This window comes from Dendrobates tinctorius, unplaced genomic scaffold (assembly GCF_039654945.1).
Source record: "Dendrobates tinctorius isolate UK_male_01 unplaced genomic scaffold, ASM3965494v1 ptg000147l, whole genome shotgun sequence".
Taxonomy (NCBI): Eukaryota; Metazoa; Chordata; class Amphibia; order Anura; family Dendrobatidae; genus Dendrobates; species Dendrobates tinctorius.
Window position 1 is genome coordinate 1842271 of NW_027361814.1, and position 20759 is coordinate 1863029.

The 20759-nt window shown below is 44.9% G+C and overlaps 1 protein-coding gene across 3 annotated transcripts in view; it reads left to right on the top strand.

Moving 5' to 3' along the window:
* PTPRE (protein tyrosine phosphatase receptor type E) overlaps positions 1-20759 on the top strand; it is a 228061-nt gene that overhangs the window by 176950 nt on the left and 30352 nt on the right. For all 3 annotated transcript variants that reach the window (XM_073546345.1, XM_073546346.1, XM_073546344.1), the window contains exons 12-15: positions 5670-5805; positions 6452-6601; positions 10667-10760; positions 12279-12355. In XM_073546345.1, coding sequence (XP_073402446.1) covers positions 5670-5805; positions 6452-6601; positions 10667-10760; positions 12279-12355 — 457 coding nt within the window. The remainder of the gene's footprint in view (positions 1-5669; positions 5806-6451; positions 6602-10666; positions 10761-12278; positions 12356-20759) is intronic.

A 20759-nucleotide genomic window follows, 5' to 3' on the forward strand; every position in this document is an offset into this window, starting at 1 on the left:
TCGGGCACTCAGACCATCCTCATGGAGTCGGTTTCTAACCGTTTGTGCAGACACATGCACACTTGTGGCCTGCTGGAGGTCATTTTGCAGGGCTCTGGCAGTGATCCTCCTGTTCCTCCTTGCACAAAGGCGGAGGTAGCAGTCCTGCTGCTGAGATGTTGCCCTCCTATGACCCCCTCCACGTCTCCTGGTGTACTTGCCTGTCTCCTGGTTGTTCCTCCAGCCTGTGGACACTACGCTGACAGACACAGCTACCCTTCTTGCCACAGCTCGCATTGATGTGCCATCCTGGATGAGCTGCACTACCTGAGCCACTTGTGTGGGTTGTAGAGTCCGTCTCATGCTACCACGAGTGTGAAAGCACAACCAACATTCAAAAGTGACCAAAACATCAGCCAGAAAGCATTGGTACAGAGATGTGGTCTGTGGTCCCCACCTGTAGAACCACTCCTTTATTGAGGGTGTCTTGATAATTGCCAATGATTTCCATCTGTTGTCTATTCCATTTGCACAACAGCATGTGACATTGATTGTCAATCAGCGTTGCTTCCTAAGTGGACAGTTTGATTTCACAGAAGTTTGATTTACTTGGAGTTATAGTCCGTTGTTTAAGTGTTCCCTTTATTTTTTTGAGCAGTGTACATTGGAGCAGAGAGAAAAGGAGGTAACTAAGGAGTTGGGTTTTTCCTATGGAAGATGCAGAAACAGCCAAGTGCGGGTCACTGGAGGGGGTGCAGATGTGGTTTATCCCCCAAAGGCACACTTTCCATATAAGTAGACACCAGTATTGTACATGGCACATGGTAGGGGGGGGGGCTGGTATAAATTATGGGGCCCTCTGGTGACAAGTTATACGACAGCCTATATTTGACGTGACCTCATTAAATAAATACACTTATGCCACACGCTATTTTAAGGAACAGGACTTGACCCTGGCACGGACTATGGCTGCACCTGATGTAACTGTATACCTCGTTCCAGTGTTGTAAAAGATGTGAAATCATCCTATAATGGGTGTATAAAAATCCGCCCATCACTGCAGATTCTGAAAACCTCAGATTGATAATATTGACCACCTGCCACCGGAGACGGTTTCAAGGTCCGGTAACTAGGAAATCATCCGCATTCCTGTATAACAAGGAAACGTTCTGAATTATAGTTAAAGGAACAGTGACACCTGCTGGTCATAAGGAGACATACAGCCAGATCTTCTCCCATGAATAGGCTTGAGGAGCTCAAGGTTACATGCTAACGTTAAAAGTTCCTTACAAAATCCTTGGCAACGAAATGGAAATTATGTGAAGTTTTTCAATGCAGAAAAAAAGCTCAGTGCTGAGTATAATACAAAGATGAGATATTTCTGTTGTGTGTGTGACCTCGGCTAAATGATCGTTCTTTTCCTTGATGCTTCTAGAAAGTTGGATTTATTCATATTTCAATTTCTGGAAAAACATCTGTGGTCTATTGTTTCCTGTTATCAGCCAGCCCAAACTGGTTTTTGGTGTAAGAGAAAAAAACAGTAAAATACGGGCAGCACTCTGATGACACATGGACGGCATCTGTCTGTTTCCGGTCTGTTTTTTTTTACTAATTAATAGACTTCAATGGGTAGATAATAATAGGTACGTGTTCTATCCCTTAAAAGCAAGGAACAGAAGGCATATCTAAAAAAACAAATGTCTGAATGAGCCCTTAAAGGGGTTGTCTGGACTTATCCTGCAAGTCCGCAGTCAGTCTATGTAACTGCAGACTTGTGAATCCTTATATCGCGCACACTGCACCTTGTCAGAATTCTCCGCTGCCGGCGGCGGGCAGCCATGTGAACGCCAGTATGCAATTTGCATCTGGCCACATTCAGAATAGACATCTGGCCTCATTTAATTCGCATGCATTGAGCGAATTGAAGCTGCGCACGTCTAGTCGGCATGTGACCGATTGTGTGCAAATTGGCACCGGAGAATGCTCACAGAATATAGTGCACACACTGTGAGGATTCACAAGTCTGCAGTCACTCTAAGGCGGACAACCCTTTTAATCTCGTATGTGGGTACAGATTCCCTGTGTCTTCTATGGGGAAGAAATGAGTCAGGTCGGTGAAGGTTTCTATGGGTTGAATGAGATTAGAGAAAGGGAGTCTACTTTTTTTTTTTCTAGAAACCGCGACACTAGAGTTGATGCGAATCAATTTGATCCATCGGCGGCATGGTCAGTATTCTGTGGCCGATGGCCTGTGGATGGGAGCCCTGAGAGCCTCCCCCTGCCTACAGGCATCCGTGGCTCTTTGTTTGGCTTTCTGGCATGGAGAGACGACATCGTTGCCGGGTGACGCACATGTGACGTCATGCCAGGCCGACTAATCAAAAGAGCCAGGTTCTGTGAATCAATTGGGATCAACTCTCAGAGCCATCCTTGTCTGTTGTGGCTCATTTAGATACAGCCGACTGAAAAAAGGTCCTCTTTATGGTGAAAATCAAAACAAAACCTCAGCCCTCTTTTTAATTGAAAGCTCATAGAGTGATGAAAGGCTGCCAGATAGAATTCCCGAAATCTTCCGTCATCTGTTTCCCTGCAAAACTGCTCTCCTTATCGCACTTATCTCAGAATTAATCCAATGGCAGAGTAAATAAAAAGGGTTGAAATATTTAGACATTTTCAGGAGATACGACCGAGGAACGGCACTGCACAGTGTTCTAAGGCTAGTTTCACATTAGCGTTTACGGCCGCAGCGTCAGGCTGCTCACGGCCGCCACTAAACCCCGCCCTCCGCCGGTAGCTCTGCCTATGGGCGCATGACGCTGCATGCGTCCTGCGTCCCCTATCTTTAGCACTGGAAACGCAGGCCGAGCGCAGGTATGCGTTTGGCAGCGCATGCTCCCTTTTGACGGTGCGCTGACCAGCGCCAAACGCAACCTGTAGCAATTTGGTGCGGTCGGCGCAGCGTCAAAAGGGTGCATGCGCCGCCAAACGCATACCTGCGCTCGGCCTGCGTCCCCAGTGCTAAAGATAGGGGACGCAGGATGCATGCAGCGTCATGCGCCCGTAGGCGTAGCTACCGGTGGAGGCGCGGCAGGGGGCGGGCTTAGCGGCGGCCGTGCGCAGCCCGACGCTGCGGCCGTAAACGCTAATGTGAAACTAGCCTAAGAAACGACTCTCTAGCTTTGTTTTTTTCAAGTATTTACTGAAACAGACATGACAGGAGAGCTTTATTAAAAAAGGATTTTTTTTTAGCAGACCTGTTACTTGCTATATATGTCATTTTTTTTTATCTGGTACAAATTCCCACTGACCTCCTGAATCTGGTGCTGTTCTTTTTGTGGGATATAGCCCCCTCTTCCTTCCATATAAATCTAGTCTTGGCTCCCACTTGGCTAGAAAGGCTAGATTTAGAAAAAGGGATGACACAGGGGCAAAAAAATAAATAACCCTGGATTCAGGTAGAAAATGACAATTTGTGGCAAGTGACTGGTCAGCGTTTACTTCATTGTACCACCTAGTGGCTGAAATGAGTAATGCAAAGCATCAGATTGCGTCTGTACAACCATACATACAGGAGGTGCTTCTCACAAAATTAGAATATCATCAAAAAGTTAATTTATTTCAGTTCTTCAATACAAAAAGTGAAATTATTTTATTATATAGAGTCATTACACACAGAGTGATCTATTTCATGTGTTTATTTCTGTTAATGTTGATGATTATGGCTTACAGCCAATGAAAACCAAAAGTCATTATCTCAGTAAATTAGAATAATTAACAAAAAACACCTGCAAAGGCTTCCTAAGTGTTTATAAAGGTCCCTTAAGGCCCCGTCACATACAGCGATCTCGCTAGCGAAATCGCTGTGTGTGACTGGGATCAGCGACCGGCCCCCTGCTGGGTATCGCTGATCGTGCTCAATCGTCCTGGGCCATTTTTTGATCGCCGGTCTCCCGTTGGCCAGCACGCATTGCTGCGTGTGGCAGCGAGAGACCAGCGATCAGCGATGCTGGTTTCCAATGTAAACAGCGGGTATCCAGGAGCTGCGAGGCTCTTAGATACCCACTGTTTACATTGGAAACCAGCTTGCTCGCTGGTCCTGATCACTGGAGGGGCTGTCTATGTGACAGCTCACCAGTGATCAGCCCAACGATGTGCCAGCGATCCCATCCATGTCGGATCGTTGGTGGGATCGCTGGGACATCGTTTTGTGTAATGGGGCCTTTAGTCTGTTTCAGTAGCTCCACAATCATGGGGAAGACTGCTGACTTGTCAGATGTCCAGAAGGCAGTCATTGACACACTCCACAAGGAGGGTAAGCCACAAAAGGTCATTGCTAAAGAAGCCGGCTGTTCACAGAGCGCCATATCCAAGCATATTAATGGAGAGTTGAGTGTAAGGAAAAAGTGTGGTAGAAAAAGGTGCACAAGCAACCGGGATAACCGCAGCCTTGAAAGGATTGTTAAGAAAAGGCCATTCAAAATTTGGGGGGAGATTCACAAGGAGTGGACTGCTGCTGGAGTCATTGCTTCAAGAGCCACCACACACAGACGTATCCAGGACATGGGCTACAAGTGTCACATTCCTTGTGGCAGCCACTCATGACCAATAGACAACACCAGAAGCGTCTTACCTGGGCCAAGGAGAAAAAGAACTGGACTGTTGTCAGTGCTCCAAGGTGTTGTGTTCAGATGAAAGTAAATTTTTCATTTCATTTGGAAATCCAGGTCCCAGAGTCTAGAGGAAGAGTGGAGAGGCCACAATCCAAGCTGCTGGAGATCTGGTGTGAAGTCTCCACAATCAGTGATGGTTTGGGGAGCCATGGCATCTGCTGGTGTAGGTCCACGTGTTTTATTAAGATCAAAGTCAGTGCAGCCGTCTACCAGGAAATTTTAGAGCTCTTCATGCTTCCCTCTGCTGACAAGCTTTATGGAGATGGAAATGTCATTCTCCAGCAGGACTTGACCCCTGTCCACACTGCCAAAAGTACCAATACCTGGTTTACAAACAACAGTATCACTGTGCTTGATTGGCAGCAAACTCGCCTGACCTTAACCCCATAGAGAATCTATGGAGTATTGTCAAGAGGAAGATGAGAGACACCAGACCCAACAATGCAGACGAGCTGAAGGATGCTATCAAAGCAACCTGGGCTTCCATAACCCCTCAGCAGTGCCACAGGCTGACGCCTCCATGCCATATTGATGCAGTAATTGATGCCAAACGAGCCCCGACCAAGTATTGAGCGCATTTACTGAACATACATTTCAGTAGGCCAACATTTCAGATTTTAAAATCATTTTTCAAGCTGGTGTTATAAAGTATTCTAATTTACTGAGATAATGACTTTTGGGTTTTCATTGGCTGTAAGCCATAATCATCAACATTAACAGAAATAAACACGTGAAATAGATCACTCTGTAATGACTATAGAATATAGGAGTTTCACTTTTTGTATTGAAGAACTGAAATAAATTAACTTTTTGATGATATTCTAATTTTGCGAGAAGCACCTGTATATGGATGGGATATTAAATGAATTTTTATAAGTGTGAATCTAGTTGTGGTAATTCATGAAAATCCGCCTCCTTGGACTGATGCCCCTCTGCGCGGCAAAAGTAATCAAATATTTAGCGATTTGTTTTTTTTAATTTTCCTGATTTGACTGATCTGCGCTGTTCTACGTCTTTTAGCGCCGGTGTTGGACGGACGGGCACATTCATATTGATAGACGCTATTATCGACATGATGAATGAAGAAAAGAAGGTGGACGTTTTCGATTTTGTTTTGAAAATCCGAGGTCAACGGCCCCAAATGGTGCAAACTGATGTAAGAAAAAGGGGAAACAACAAGAATGTGGCCTATGTGGCATCACTAAATAATGATAATTTTACTTTATACAAGTAGTCTCCAGCAATCAGCGGTATAGGATTCTCCAGCCGATGCAGGACTACAACTCTCATCACGCCATCAGCTGCTCAGGCACCGGCATGATGGAAGTTGTGATATTGCAATAGGAGGGTAGTCACAAGTTATCGATCACTTCTGTTTGTCATATAAGGTCCCTTATATTGGTAACGCCTCTATTGGCCAGGAGCTGAAAGAGACAGTCCTGACATCCTGGAAAATGGTGGTCAGCAGCAGGATGCACCTTTGAATGCTGAGTTGGTTTTATAGAGATTAGATCTGATACTGAGCCCCAGATTCCCTTGCAGAGACACAGTTGAATGGGGATCTCCTAGATTCCTACAGCCACCACTAGGGGGAGTTTAGAGTCAGTGTATACACAATATTCAGTAAGCTCCCCCTAGTGGTGGCTGCAGTAAACCAGAATATCATCCTGTAGATTAATGTATATGCCAAGGATTAGGAGCTTCTGTCACTCTGGATGGCCTGATAGTAAAGTTATTTGTTTTTATGTGTTACTCTTTTCCACTCTCTACTATTCTGCAGTGATTTTCTATCATTCTTTCAGATGCAGTATTCATTCATTTATCAAGCCTTACTAGAATACTACCTCTATGGTGACACGGAGCTCGATGTGGCCTCATTAGAGAAACACCTTCAGACGTTGTACAGTCCGGCACCGCACTTTGAGAAAGTTGGTCTGGAACAGGAGTTTAAAGTAAGCTTTTACCATTTACTGTAGGAGGGGAATTACAGGATATCACAGATATCATAGTTGCCAATATGCCTATTTTTTTTTATTTCCATAATAGATAAGGCACTGTCATAGGAGTTTGGCATTAGCTTAAAGTAGACACATCCATCAAAAAAGTGGCAGCTAAACCTAGGAAACATAAGATTGGACATATTGGTTTTCAACATGCCTGATCATTTTTCCTTACAAAGGTCATAAACTGCCGCTTGATGTTTTCGATGGTCGTACTTACAAGATAACCAGATTACTGACTGTAATAATTTTTTACACTGATCCCATTAAAAAAAAAACCTGCCATCATGTTCTCCACTTTATTTTTTTTATCTCTAGTTTTAAAGACCAAGTGAAACAATTGGCTTTACTGTGTATGTGAGAATGTCATTAGCTTCCTCTGTTATTAACACCAATCAGGTGATTACCCCATATACATGTATGCTCCCCTCGGCTGAGCGTACATGCTATTTCAGTGTGGAGAGGGTAATAAGACATTGCCAGACAACTCTCATGGAAGATCAGGTCAAAAGGACCTGGGCAACATCTGCTGTGATCGGAGAGTCAGGACACCTCTAATATATAGAATTACATTTTCCTTCCTTTCATTATTTTTTTATATTTCCGGAGATCCCCTTTAAGATAAAGACTAGGTTTAGAGCAGCATTTAATGAAATTCCAGTGAAGTTAGAGGAGTCGCCTGCATTGAAACATTGCTGGTTATTCGGATTGCCATATTAGGTATTTTCCACTGATTTTTATGTAGTCTCCAGGCAGTAAAGGTTAAGCAGATGCTAAACAGAAGAAGCTCAACCACATTGTGAAAGGGTGCACTGTGTAAAGCTGTGGACCAATTACAGTGTGAAAACGTGGGAGGATGCAGAATTTACAGAGAATGTGTGAAGTATGGGAAACCGTTTCCATGACAATAGAACTCTTACGGAGATTAATATTGGTGTTCTGAGCTATGTACTTACAATTCAGCGACACTGTCAGTAAGACAGTCTCCTCTTGTATTGAATTGTTAACTTTCTGGTGTAGATTGTGGCTGTGTCTCACCTGGAGCGATAGACCCTGGAACCCTCTGGTGCACAAAATCAGTTCTTGAGCACCACAGACAGGTGGTGCTGGTGCATCAGGACAGCAGTGATGGTGAGAAGGGGTCTGAAAGATGTAACGTGCGGTAAAGGAGAAGCTGGTGTAGAAGAACTGGAATAGTGATGACTGAAGCAGAGCTGGAACAGAGTTGACCGATGTAGCAACGCCGGAACAGAGTTGACCGATGTAGCAGTGCCGGAACAGTGATGACTGATGTAGTAGCGCTGAAACAGTGATGAGCGACGTAACAGCACTGGAACAATGATAACCGATGTAGCAGCGCTGGAACAGTGATAACCGATGTAGCAGCGCTGGAACAGTGATGAGCAACGTAGCAGCGCTGGAACAGTGATAACCGATGTAGCAGCGCTGGAACAGTGATGACCGATGTAGCAGCGCTGGAACAGTGATGAGCAACGTAGCAGCGCTGGAACAGTGATGAGCAACGTAGCAGCGCTGGAACAGTGATGAGCAACGTAGCAGCGCTGGAACAGTGATGACCTATGTAGCAGCGCTGGAACAGTGATGACCGATGTAGCAGCGCTGGAACAGTGATGACCAATGTAGCAGCGCTGCAACAGTTATGAGCAATGTACCAACGCTGGAACAGTGATGAGTGATGTAGCAGCGCTGGAACAATGACGACCGATGTAGCAGCGCTAGAACAGTGATGACCGATGTAGCAGTGCTGGAACAGTGATAACCAATATAACAGCGCTGGAACAGTGATGACCGATGTAGTAGCGCTGGAACAGTGATAACCGATGTAGCAGCGCTGGAACAGTGATGACCGATGTAGCAGCGCTGGAACAGTGATGACCGATGTAGCAGCGCTGGAACAGTGATGACCGATGTAGCAGCGCTGGAACAGTGATGACCGATGTAACAGCGCTGGAACAGTGATGACCGATGTAGCAGCGCTGCAACAGTTATGAGCGATGTAGCAGCGCTGCAACAGTTATGAGCGATGTAGCAGCGCTGGAACAATGATGAGCGATGTAGCAGCGCTGGAACAATGATGAGAGATGTAGCAGCGCTGGAACAGTGATAAACCATGTAGCAGCGCTGGAACTGATATAGCAGTGCTGGAACAGTGAGGACCAATGTAGCAGCACTGGAAGAGTGATAACTGTTGAAGCCGAATTGGACCAGCAATGACTGATGTAGCAGAGCTGGAACAGTTATTGATGAAGCCGAATTTGACAAGCAATGACTGATGTATCAAAGCTAAAACAACAAAGACAGGAAAAGAAAAATTGTTGCAGCAGTGGCTCATGTAGCAATGCTGGAGCAACAATGACCAGCAGAGCAGACTTGTAGCAGCGGTGACTGGTGTAGCAGTGCTAGAACAATGATTAATGGAATAGTAGTGTTGTAGTAACATTGGAACTGATGTGGTAGGGCTGAGTCTGCAGTGGTGGTACAGTGTAGTGGGCAGGAACGCCAATTACCTGAATACCTTAAATGACCTAGGAGTGTGAAATCATTGGTGTGTGTCAAGTTAGAAAAGGAGACAGGACCGGCTGTAGATAGGAAGTAATGTATCGCTTTGTGCTGGACTTGGGACTGGTGAGTAACAACATAAAAGACATGGGACCCCAAGCAGACATGTGTCATCGAGATCTTGTGCAGTAATGCAGCTGCAGCATGAGGTCCCACCTTCCTGCCATGTGCCATAATTGGTGGGTGACTTATGTGCCTTCTTATGCGATGGGGTCTTCCTATGGTGGTTTCTTATGTGCCTCCAGGCAGGGTATTACTGCTACACACCTGGATTGTGTCTGGTATTGCTGCTCAACTCCAATGATGTGAATGAGATTGAGCTGTAATACCGCACACAGCCTGTGGACAGGAGTGGCACTATTTTATTTTATTTTTTAAAGCAACAATGTTTTTCAAATTCTGGACAACCCCTTTCAGCAAACATTATAAATTGTTGCTAATTTTTTTTTAATCTATAATTTCAATGTAAACTAGTGTTAATTACACTCCTACTATCTATTTTGCTTTTCACTAAATCCAAAGTAGTCATTAACGATGACAGTTCCTTTTAAGATCTGACAGTCCAGATCTTAATTTAGTGTTTACCTTGTAGTAGACAGACTTGCACCAACAAGCAGCGCTGCTCTCAGGAGTTTGCTCACGTGGCGTCCCGCAGCTCAGCTTGATATTGGAATCTGTGTACTATTCGGATCGTCGGGGCCTTATGCCTCACATGTATACTGGGTGTGTGGGGTACTGCAGCTGAGCCTGACTCACTTCAGTGGAGCTAAGATGCAATTCCGGATACAGCCTATTGAAATGGGTGGTGCTGTTTTTTTTTAATGAAAGTTTATTATATTTTTCTAGCCTTCAAAGTTAATTTTACTACAATCAAGAAGAGACCCTTAGGCTGCGAAAAAACAGCTGCTTTTCACATTAAGTTTCAACATTAACATCCAGCAAAACATTTTACAGTAGAACCTGCGTGCATTTTACTAAAGATTTCCCAGACATGATGAGGCTGGTGTACTTACTGTGAAAAAATCCATGTCAGAATGGCTACATAATCCATAGTCCATTATAATACCGGGCAGAGGGTGCAAATAAGGATCATTCAGATATTTTTATTTGGATTATCAAAGTAAGTACACCAACCTCATCAAGTCTATAGATCTAGTCAGTAATGTATGCAGTTTGTATTGTAAAATCTGCCAACAGAAGACCCACCTTAAAGAAGTTCTCCAGGTCTTAGGATAGGACATAAATGTTTGATCAGTCAAGTCAAACCTCGAGGACCACAGGCACCCATTAGGGTGAGGAGCAGTGACGCTATCCAGCTCCTTCTTTCGGCTGATGGTGTGGGACCCTATGGAAAGGTCATCATCACATGCATTTTATTATAGCGATGTATATTCACTCCAGAACTACAGTGATTTTATTTCTTTTTTATATTTGCAGAAACTAACAAACGTCAGAATAATGAAAGAAAATATGAGGACGGGGAACCTGCCGGCCAACATGAAGAAAGCCAGAGTCATCCAGATTATCCCATGTAGGTTTCATTGGATCTTGTTATGACTTGGTGTACCCGGGTGTTGACTAATAAAAGCAGTCTGTTTGCCATGTCCTGGTGAGGAATCACATACTCAGGTGGGGAGAAGCAGCAGGAAGGATGTCATTGATCTGGAGACCCCACTAGACATGTGTCATGGGTTTATCATGACAGAGAGGAGCCAGAAGACTACAACATTTGATTTCTCCTACTCCTGCACTGTTTAGAAGCACTTCACCTTCATATTAAATGGTGCAGGTTTATTTTAGCAGTTCAGGAGTTAATCTGCTCAGCTTTCCTGCATTAAGGCTCTCAGCTGTTCACTGTTGGCCACTCCCCTCTTCAAAATATTCTAGGCTCTGGCTGGAACTCCTTGCCAGAGCTAGCTTGTGCTGCATGGTTAGGAGATAGTGATTCAGTCATTTGGTGGATTTATCTGTGACAGTTGCTAGGTTTTTATTGTGGGCTAATTCCCCGCCTCCTACTTTGGTTTTACCCCTTTCTCTATTCCACTGTGTTTACCTCTGTTGTTTGTGTGAGTAGATTTGTATGATGGTATTTTCCTTTATCCCTGTTAGTCTGGTTGGTTATTATGGTACACTACTACTCACCTCTTCCCTGGGTGGGGGAAGGGGACAGACTAAGGGTGGATTTAGGAGTTAAGGCAAGGTACGTGGCCCCGGCATCTTCACCATTAGAAGTAATCCAGGGAACAGGGCCCAACAACAGAGTTGTGACAGCATGCTGGATATTTCTAAAGGAGAGTTATAAGAAGCTGAAACAAAAACGATAAATGGGGATATTTAGGGAATAATGTTAGGTAATTTTAAAAGTAAATCATAAAAATGCTTATGTCTAATAGATATGAATAGTAAGATAGGCCTTTAATTATCGGACAACCCCTTTACAAAATTAATCCTGTTATCAGGCCATGAAGAAGACTAGTGCTAAATCTTTATGATCTGGTGTATGCAAAGGAAAGTGAATGTGCAATTCATCAATTTACTTCTTCATGTAAAATGAAAATAATCTCAAATTGATTCCTCAAATAGATGTAGTCAGAAATATTATTTGGTGGCCATCAGATGGCACCTATAGGTGATGCAGAGATAGAACTTGAGCTCGGATTACCAAATAGAACATGGTAGGAGAGGGCCCAGGGTTTTTCACTTTCGCCTTATATATTTGTTACACCCATGATGGCCACTTTTTTTTTTTTAACTACCTTGGTTATGATTTATTTTTATAAGAGAATCTGTCACCAAATTTATGTTACCCAATCTGAGATCAGCATAATATAGGGGCAGAGATCCTGACTCCAGCGGTGTGTCACTTACTGGGCACCTTGCTGTAGTTCTGATAATCTAATGGATGGACCCATATAATTCAGTCAGATCCTGTGTGAAGGGTAACCACAATGTTCACAGTTGCTTTTAAATACTGGACCATGACTGCCATAGTGGATGTATGATACCACCCTAGACCTTAATAATTTTCTAGTGCTTTAAATCCCATCAGATGATTTTAACCGGGTGATTCTGTCCATGAAGAGAGGAGAAGAATACACAGACTATATCAACGCTTCCTTTATTGATGTACGTAACATATTATCTTTTCCTTATAAATTGAACCACCTTGTTATGTAGGAATTAAAAGAATGATAATTTTTAAGAGGGCCTGGCACTTTCCTGAAATATGTATTTTTTTAGATTTTTTTTTATTTATCTGGTTTTAAACCTGCTGTTTCTCCTGAATCCGGTGTTGCTTTTGTTTTGTTCCTGTGCCTCTCCGTTCCTGAGATGTGGCCTTTTCCTTCCATGTAATTACATGAAGTCATGTTAGTCAAGTGGGCGACATGATCAACTATTCTCTGTGGGCGTCTTCTTCAGGACCACACCCAATTGACTAAAATACTAGACTTAAATACCAAGATGAGGAGTCCATATCTCAGGAATGGAGAGGCTTAGACTAGTTTCACACTAGCGTTACCGGGCGCAGCGCACGGCCGCCGCTAAGCTCTGCCCCCGGCCGCGCCCCCTCCGGTCATCTCCTCCTCCGATCACACGACGCTGCATGCGATCAGCGTACCCTATACTTAGCGTTGGGTACACTGGTCGTGCGCTGGTAGACTTTTGCCCGCGCACCCGCCCTTTTTGCACTGCGCCGACGTGCGCCAAATGCACTGTGTTGCATTTTTGTGCGCTCGGCGCAGCGCAAAAAGGGCGAATGCACGGGCAAAAGTGTACCAGCGCACGACCAGCGTACCCAACGCTAAGTATAGGGTACGCTGATCGCATGCAGCGTCGTGATCGGAGGAGATGACCGGAGGGGGCGCGGCTGGGGGCGGAGCTTAGCGGCGGCCTTGCACTGCGTCCGGTAACGCTAGTGTGAAACTGGCCTTAGAAGCAAAAAAAAAAAAAAAAACAGCGGCGGATTCAGGAAAACGGCGACATTTACGCCAGGTAGAAAAATGTTCATATTTAGCATTTATATTTGGTACGTGACAGGTGCACTCTAAATTAATAACATTTCAATGTATTATCTTTGTGCTGTAAGTATGCATAAAACATAATTTATAAAAAAAAGTGTGATAACTCTTGAAATACTTAAGTTAATACAAATATTGTGTTTATCTGGAGTTACTGCTTGTATTATAGTTTTGAGTTGCATTTACAATGTTCCTGGTCGCTACTGGAAATAGTCGACAAGCTTGTGGCCAGACGCACATCCTAAAATAGATATTTCTGTGATAAATTGAAACCTCTATTATGTAGAAGGGACTTTCAGAGACGACATTTCTGCAAGAAATCGGCACAGCTCTTGCCAACCCTGTTCTTTTGATTTGATTCTATTTTATCTCCTATTACAGTTAAGACAGAAAAATAGGTAAAGAAATCTTCTGTGTTTGTGTCTGAGAGATCAGCTATGCCCTTCCTCTTCTTTCTCATTATCCTATACCTTGCTAAAAGAGAACTGACTGCAGCAGGAGCCTCTCCCCTATGACCGGTTAACAGTCGCCACTTTTGCAACCTTAGCAGTTCACCAGTCAGAAAATGGTACGGATCAACCAAAAAATGAATCCTTGTGTTCTCTGCAGGATTTCTAGAATATTGTTTAGGTGACCATATAAGTTATTTCTCTTGATCTCCCCCCATACTCATGAACGCTATGCGTTCTCCACAGGGAGGGGGCAATAAATCCCCTGCCAGACATCTCTCGAGAACAATAGATTTTTTTTTCTCGTCGAATGCCATTGACACGCACCTCTTGTTTTTAAAACATGCAAAAATATTTTGCAGACTCGCTGTGTGTTCCCTTAAGCATTTCCGGACCGTCCACTATCTTTTAACATTGGTGGTGCGCCGGGTTCCTGAGTCTGTAGTGACGTCTTTTGACACTTACAATCTAGCAGGAGCATGTTGAGTCTCCAGCAACAAGACAGACGCGGTGGTTGTACCGTATTTTTCGGACTGTAAGACACGCCAGACCATTAGACACACCCCAAATTTTCAGAAGAAAAAATAGGGAAAAAATGAATGCATCAAATGAGGGTCCATCTTACAGTCCGAATTATTCAGCTTACCAGGGGGGTAGGGTGTGATAGTGAGCGCTGGTAGAGCGGGGTCACAGGTGGTGTGCGGTGATCTGGCTCATCCCAGGCTGGTGCAGCAGGTTCGGTGGTGCGGGGGTTCCGCCATTTTGTGAAAGCCCCCACACATCCATCCCAGGCTGATGCGCGGCAGTTTGGCAGATGATCGGTGGTGCGGGGGCTCCACCGGCATTTTTGGAAATCCCGGAGCCCCCGCACATCCATCCCAGGCTGGTGCGCGGCCCTTTGCAGATGATTGGTGGTTCGGAGGCTCTGGTGGCGTTTTGTGGAAGGCCGGTGTCCCCTCACTTCTATTGCTGTAATGAATCGGATGAGTTGATCTTCATGAAAATGGCCGCCGGAGGCGGCGCATGCACAGAATGAGATTTCGAGAGAAGATATCTCGGCACGGTACCGGAGCTGTCCGTGTGGATACGTGGTCCTGATGAGGCACACGTGTGTCACACGGATATACCACGCGGACACACGGATAGCTCTGGTACCGTTTTTTCCGACGTGTGATACTGCCCTAAGACGTTACACAGCAGGGACACATTTATAAGATTATATCAGTGCAGCATCATTTTTTTTAACACATCCAATTGTCGAACTTATTATTATTATTCCAAGTTCTATTAATTAAAATGTACTTTGTTCTCATGGAAAACACCTCTAAATGCATGTAATATACACAGACACACACGAGTTTGTGTGTATATCAAACCACGCTGACTTCACCTAGCCTTGGCCACTCCGCATAGCCACACTCACTCCACACACAAATATAATAATAATAATAAATTTTATTTTTATAGCGCCGACATATTCCGCAGCACTTTACATTTCAGAGGGGATTTGTACAGACAATAGACATTACAGCATAACAATAATCACATACAGTAGATTATAACAAATACCAAGAGGAGTGAGGGCCCTGCTCGCAAGCTTACAGTCTATGAGGAAAGAGGGAGACACGAAAGGTGGGTGGTAACAGTTGCTCTGATTGTATGGACCAGCCATAATGTTAAGTGTGTAACAGTACAGACACAGAGGGCTAATGGATGCATAAAGCATGTGGGAACATGATGCTGGGAACCTGGTTATGGTAAAACTTTTGGCTCTGCCACACAGGGATAGGTTAAGTTAATGCGTTGAGGCGATAGGCCAGTCTGAATAAATGCGTTTTCAGGACACGCTTAAAATTGTGGGGATTGGGGACTAATCGTATTGACCTGGGAAGTGCATTCCAAAGAATTGGCGCGGCACGTGTAAAGTCTTGGAGACGGGAGTGGGAGGTTCTGACTATTGAGGATACTAACCTCAGGTCATCAGCAGAATTGAGGGCGCGGGTAGGATGGTATACTGAAACAAGGGAGGAGATGTAGGGTGGTGCTGAGCCATGGAGGGCTTTGTGGGTGAGGGTAATAAGTTTATACTGAATTCTGGAGTGGATGGGTAGCCAGTGTAATGACTGGCACAAGGTAGAGGCATCGGTGTAACGATTGGTGAGGAATATGATCCTGGCTGCAGCATTCAAGACAGATTGGAGAGGGGAGAGTTTGGTAAGAGGGAGACCGATTAGAAGAGAGTTACAATAGTCGAGACGAGAATGAATAAGAGAAACAGTAAGAGTAAAGCCCTGTATAATAAATATCTAATCTAATATACAGTGGGGCAAAAAAGTATTTAATCAGTCAGCAATGGTGCAAGTTCCACCACTTAAAAAGGTGAGAGGCGTCTGTAATTTACATCATAGGTAGACCTCAACTATGGGAGACAAACTGAGAAAAAAAAATCCAGAAAATCACAGTCTGTTTTTTTTTCATTTTATTTGCATATTATGGCGGAAAATAAGTATTTGGTCAGAAACAAGCAAACAAGATTTCTGGCTCTGACAGACCTGTAACTTCTTCTTTAAGAGTCTCCTCTTTCCTCCACTCATTACCTGTAGTAATGGCACCTGTTTAAACTTGTTATCAGTATAAAAAGACACCTGTGCACACCCTCAAACAGTCTGACTCCAAACTCCACTATGGTGAAGACCAAAGAGCTGTCAAAGGACACCAGAAACAAAATTGTAGCCCTGCACCAGGCTGGGAAGACTGAATCTGCAATAGCCAACCAGCTTGGAGTGAAGAAATCAACTGTGGGAGCAATAATTAGAAAATGGAAGACATACAAGACCACTGATAATCTCCCTCGATCTGGTGCTCCACGCAAAATCCCATCCCGTGGGGTCAGAATGATCACAAGAACGGTGAGCAAAAATCCCAGAACCACGCGGGGGGACCTAGTGAATGAACTGCAGAGAGCTGGGACCAATGTAACAAGGCCTACCATAAGTAACACACTACACCACCATGGACTCAGATCCTGCAGTGCCAGACGTGTCCCACTGCTTAAGCCTGTACATGTCCGGGCCTGTCTGAAGTTTCCTAGAGAGCATTTGGATGATCCAGAGGAGTTTTGGGAGAATGTCCTATGGTCTGATGAAACCAAACTGGAACTGTTTGGTAGAAACACAACTTGTCGTGTTTGGAGGAAAAAGAATACTGAGTTGCATCCATCAAACACCATACCTACTGTAAAGCATGGTGGTGGAAACATCATGCTTTGGGGCTGTTTCTCTGCAAAGGGGCCAGGACGACTGATCCGGGTACATGAAAGAATGAATGGGGCCATGTATCATGAGATTTTGAGTGCAAACCTCCTTCCATCAGCAAGGGCATTGAAGATGAAACGTGGCTGGGTCTTTCAACATGACAATGATCCAAAGCACACCGCCAGGGCAACGAAGGAGTGGCTTCGTAAGAAGCATTTCAAGGTCCTGGAGTGGCCTAGCCAGTCTCCAGATCTCAACCCTATAGAAAACCTTTGGAGGGAGTTGAAAGTCCGTGTTGCCAAGCGAAAAGCCAAAAACATCACTGCTCTAGAGGAGATCTGCATGGAGGAATGGGCCAACATACCAACAACAGTGTGTGGCAACCTTGTGAAGACTTACAGAAAACGTTTGACCTCTGTCATTGCCAACAAAGGATATATCACAAAGTATTGAGATGAAATTTTGTTTCTGACCAAATACTTATTTTCCACCATAATATGCAAATAAAATGAAAAAAAAACAGACAATGTGATTTTCTGGATTTTTTTTTCTCAGTTTGTCTCCCATAGTTGAGGTCTACCTATGATGTAAATTACAGACGCCTCTCATCTTTTTAAGTGGTGGAACTTGCACTATTGCTGACTGACTAAATACTTTTTTGCCCCACTGTATGTATATATATATATATATATACACACAAATATATATATATATATATATATATATATATATATATACACACACACACCATATGGAAAGAAATGCATATAGAAGAAGAAAAATTATAAATTAAAAATATTTTATTAAGGAAATCATGAAAAAGAGTAACAGGTATCATATAAATAGTACAAAGGGATGGTAGGACAGATGAAAAAAAACAAAACTGATTATGCACCAGGTAAAAACACTAGTCAATCCATAAATGGATGTTGCTCAGGGGTAAAGAGAAAATGCATAGGCATAGAGAACATAATATTAGTGTATATATATATATATATATATATATATATATATATATATATATATATATATACACATATATACACACACACATTTCATAGTCACACAGGTTACACTGCCTGTTTTGCCCACAGCAACCAATCACGAAGCATCTTTCATTTCACCAGAGCTGTTTAAAAGATGAAAGCTGAGCTGTGATTGGTTGCTATGAGCAACAGTTTTCCTTGTAGACAGTTGTGGTGACTGAGGCCTGTTATTCTTTTCATTTCTATGGTGGTGGTCCTTCTGTAAAGCTGGAAATAACACAATTTATTGCCGTGCCGACACAGACTGCAGGGGGAGCCCAGAATCAGGAACTTCTTTGTCTGGCATGAAGCATCTTATTAACTTAAACATTCAAACACAGATTAAAAAAAGAAACACAAGATGGATTTCTCCAACCCAGGTATCATTTTGATCGGTGTAACAGCGCCAACCTGACAATGCTTGGTTCACTTTAAACTTACTTATACAGCAACAACTAATGCCACTCTAAATTGGTCCTTCTTTACAATTTCTAACTATATGGTATTACAAGGTTGAAATCTGCTTTCTCAAGGAGAAAAGCTGTATTACACCTCAATGAGCAAGACTTACAGAAAGAAGAAAGGGATCCAAGACTTACAGAAATGTGTTAGGCGTCAGGTTTCTACGTCTGCTCTGCAGGAATCCAGAGCCTCACATTCTGCGGTCTCCTGCTGTCTTTCTACTGCAGAGGAGATTACTTTGCAGCAGACCGTTCCAGAGACTAAGTCCCTCTGTATTCCTACTGGGCATGCTCACGAGATGATCTCCCATTGGAGATCGGGAGTCATGTGCCCAGGTCCTGTTCCAGATCTCATTGGTCCATCTCGGAGATCTGGAAGGTCCCGCACGGCTATAAAAAGCGCGCATGGCCGTTCCGCCATGCGCTAGTATAGACTATACTGCTATGTGTGAATGGTGACGGATGTATAACTCTGGTGACTGACTCATTTGAAACCCCTTCCCTCTGATATTATGCATGGTGATAGGGAATTAGTTTAGCAGACAGCGCCAGTCAGTGGCAAGCCTTAAGCCACTGTGCACACCGCTACGCTAGCGTCCGACATCGCGCTTGCTATCTGGCTTTGTCGTTGAGCGGCAGTGTCCTACGCCGCGCTGCAGTTGCAGACCTCCTAGGCGTTCGCAACAGCGACGCTGCACACACTGTAGGTCTAGAGGGACGCAGCTCCTCTGTCTTGGGTCCTGCTCCTGTGACCAGATACCGTGTGTGCATTTACCTGAAGCCTGTGTCACTAACAGGTTCAGCGTTTTGTATGTTTTTGTTGCGGCACCTCTGTGTGTGAATAGAGTCCGCTCTGCGCACTCTGGGTGAAGTTGAACCCGTACGCATCATACCGCCATATTGCTCCTCTGTCTTCACTCAGCAGCGGTTGTTACACTTACTGCACGGTGGACCCCGAGCCGCGAACGCACTTTATTATTTATTTTTATTTAGTGCGTTCCGCCGTTCCTAACAGAAATGAGTACATAAATGGAATCCCTAATATCCCACATCATCCCATCAGCCAGAGCCACCGGACTACTACCCCTAATATCCCACATCATCCCGTCAGCCAGAGCCACCGGACTACTACCCCTAATATCCCACATCATCCCGTCAGCCAGAGCCACCGGACTACTACCCCTAATATCCCACATCATCCCGTCAGCCAGAGCCACCGGACTACTACCCCTAATATCCCACATCATCCCGTCAGCCAGAGCCACCGGACTACTACCACTAATATCCCACATCGTCCCGTCAGCCAGAGCCACCGGACTACTACCCCTAATATCCCACATCGTCCCATCAGCCAGAGCCACCGGACTACTACCCCTAATATACCACATCATCCCGTCAGCCAGCGCTGCCGGACTACTCCCCCCTAATATCACACATCATCCCATCAGCCAGAGCCACCGGACTACTACCCCTAATATCCCGCAACATCCCGTCAGCCAGAGCCACCGGACTACTACCCCTAATATCCCACAGTATCCCGTCAGCCAGAGCCACCGGACTACTACCCCTAATATCTGACATCATCCCGTCAGCCAGAGCCACTGGACTACTACCCCTAATATCCCACATCATCCCGTCAGCCAGAGCCACCGGACTACTACCCCTAATATACCACATCATCCCGTCAGCCAGAGCCACGGGATTACTACCCCTAATATCTGACATCATCCCGCCAGCCAGAGCCACCGGACTACTACCCCTAATATCCTACATCATCCCGTCAGCCAGAGCCACCGGACTACTACCCCTAATATACCACATCATCCCGTCAGCCAGCGCTGCCGGACTACTCCCCCTAATATCACACATCATCCCGTCAGCCAGAGCCACCGGACTACTACCCCTAATATCCCACAGTATCCCGTCAGCCAGAGCCACCGGACTACTACCCCTAATATCCCACATCATCCCGCCAGCCAGAGCCACCGGACTACTACCCTAATATCCCACATCATACATCCCGGTATCCCGACTGCTGTCTATCAGCAGACAAATATCAGAGCAGAGCAATACCGCCCCCTGCGCACATCCCAGGCTCCCCACCCCCCAAGCACATCCCGGGCTTCCCGCCCCCTGTGCACATCCCAGACTCCCCACCCCCGAGCATCCTCAGAAGTCACCGCGCCCGGCACCTCCGACGACTGCTCCTCACACCGCGGCCTCAGATGCGCAGAACTGAGCGTCAGGGGGTGGAGCCACCGCACTGAAATGCTCTGTGCTGCGGGAACACTGCACCTCCACTGTGTACAGATGGAAGGGAAA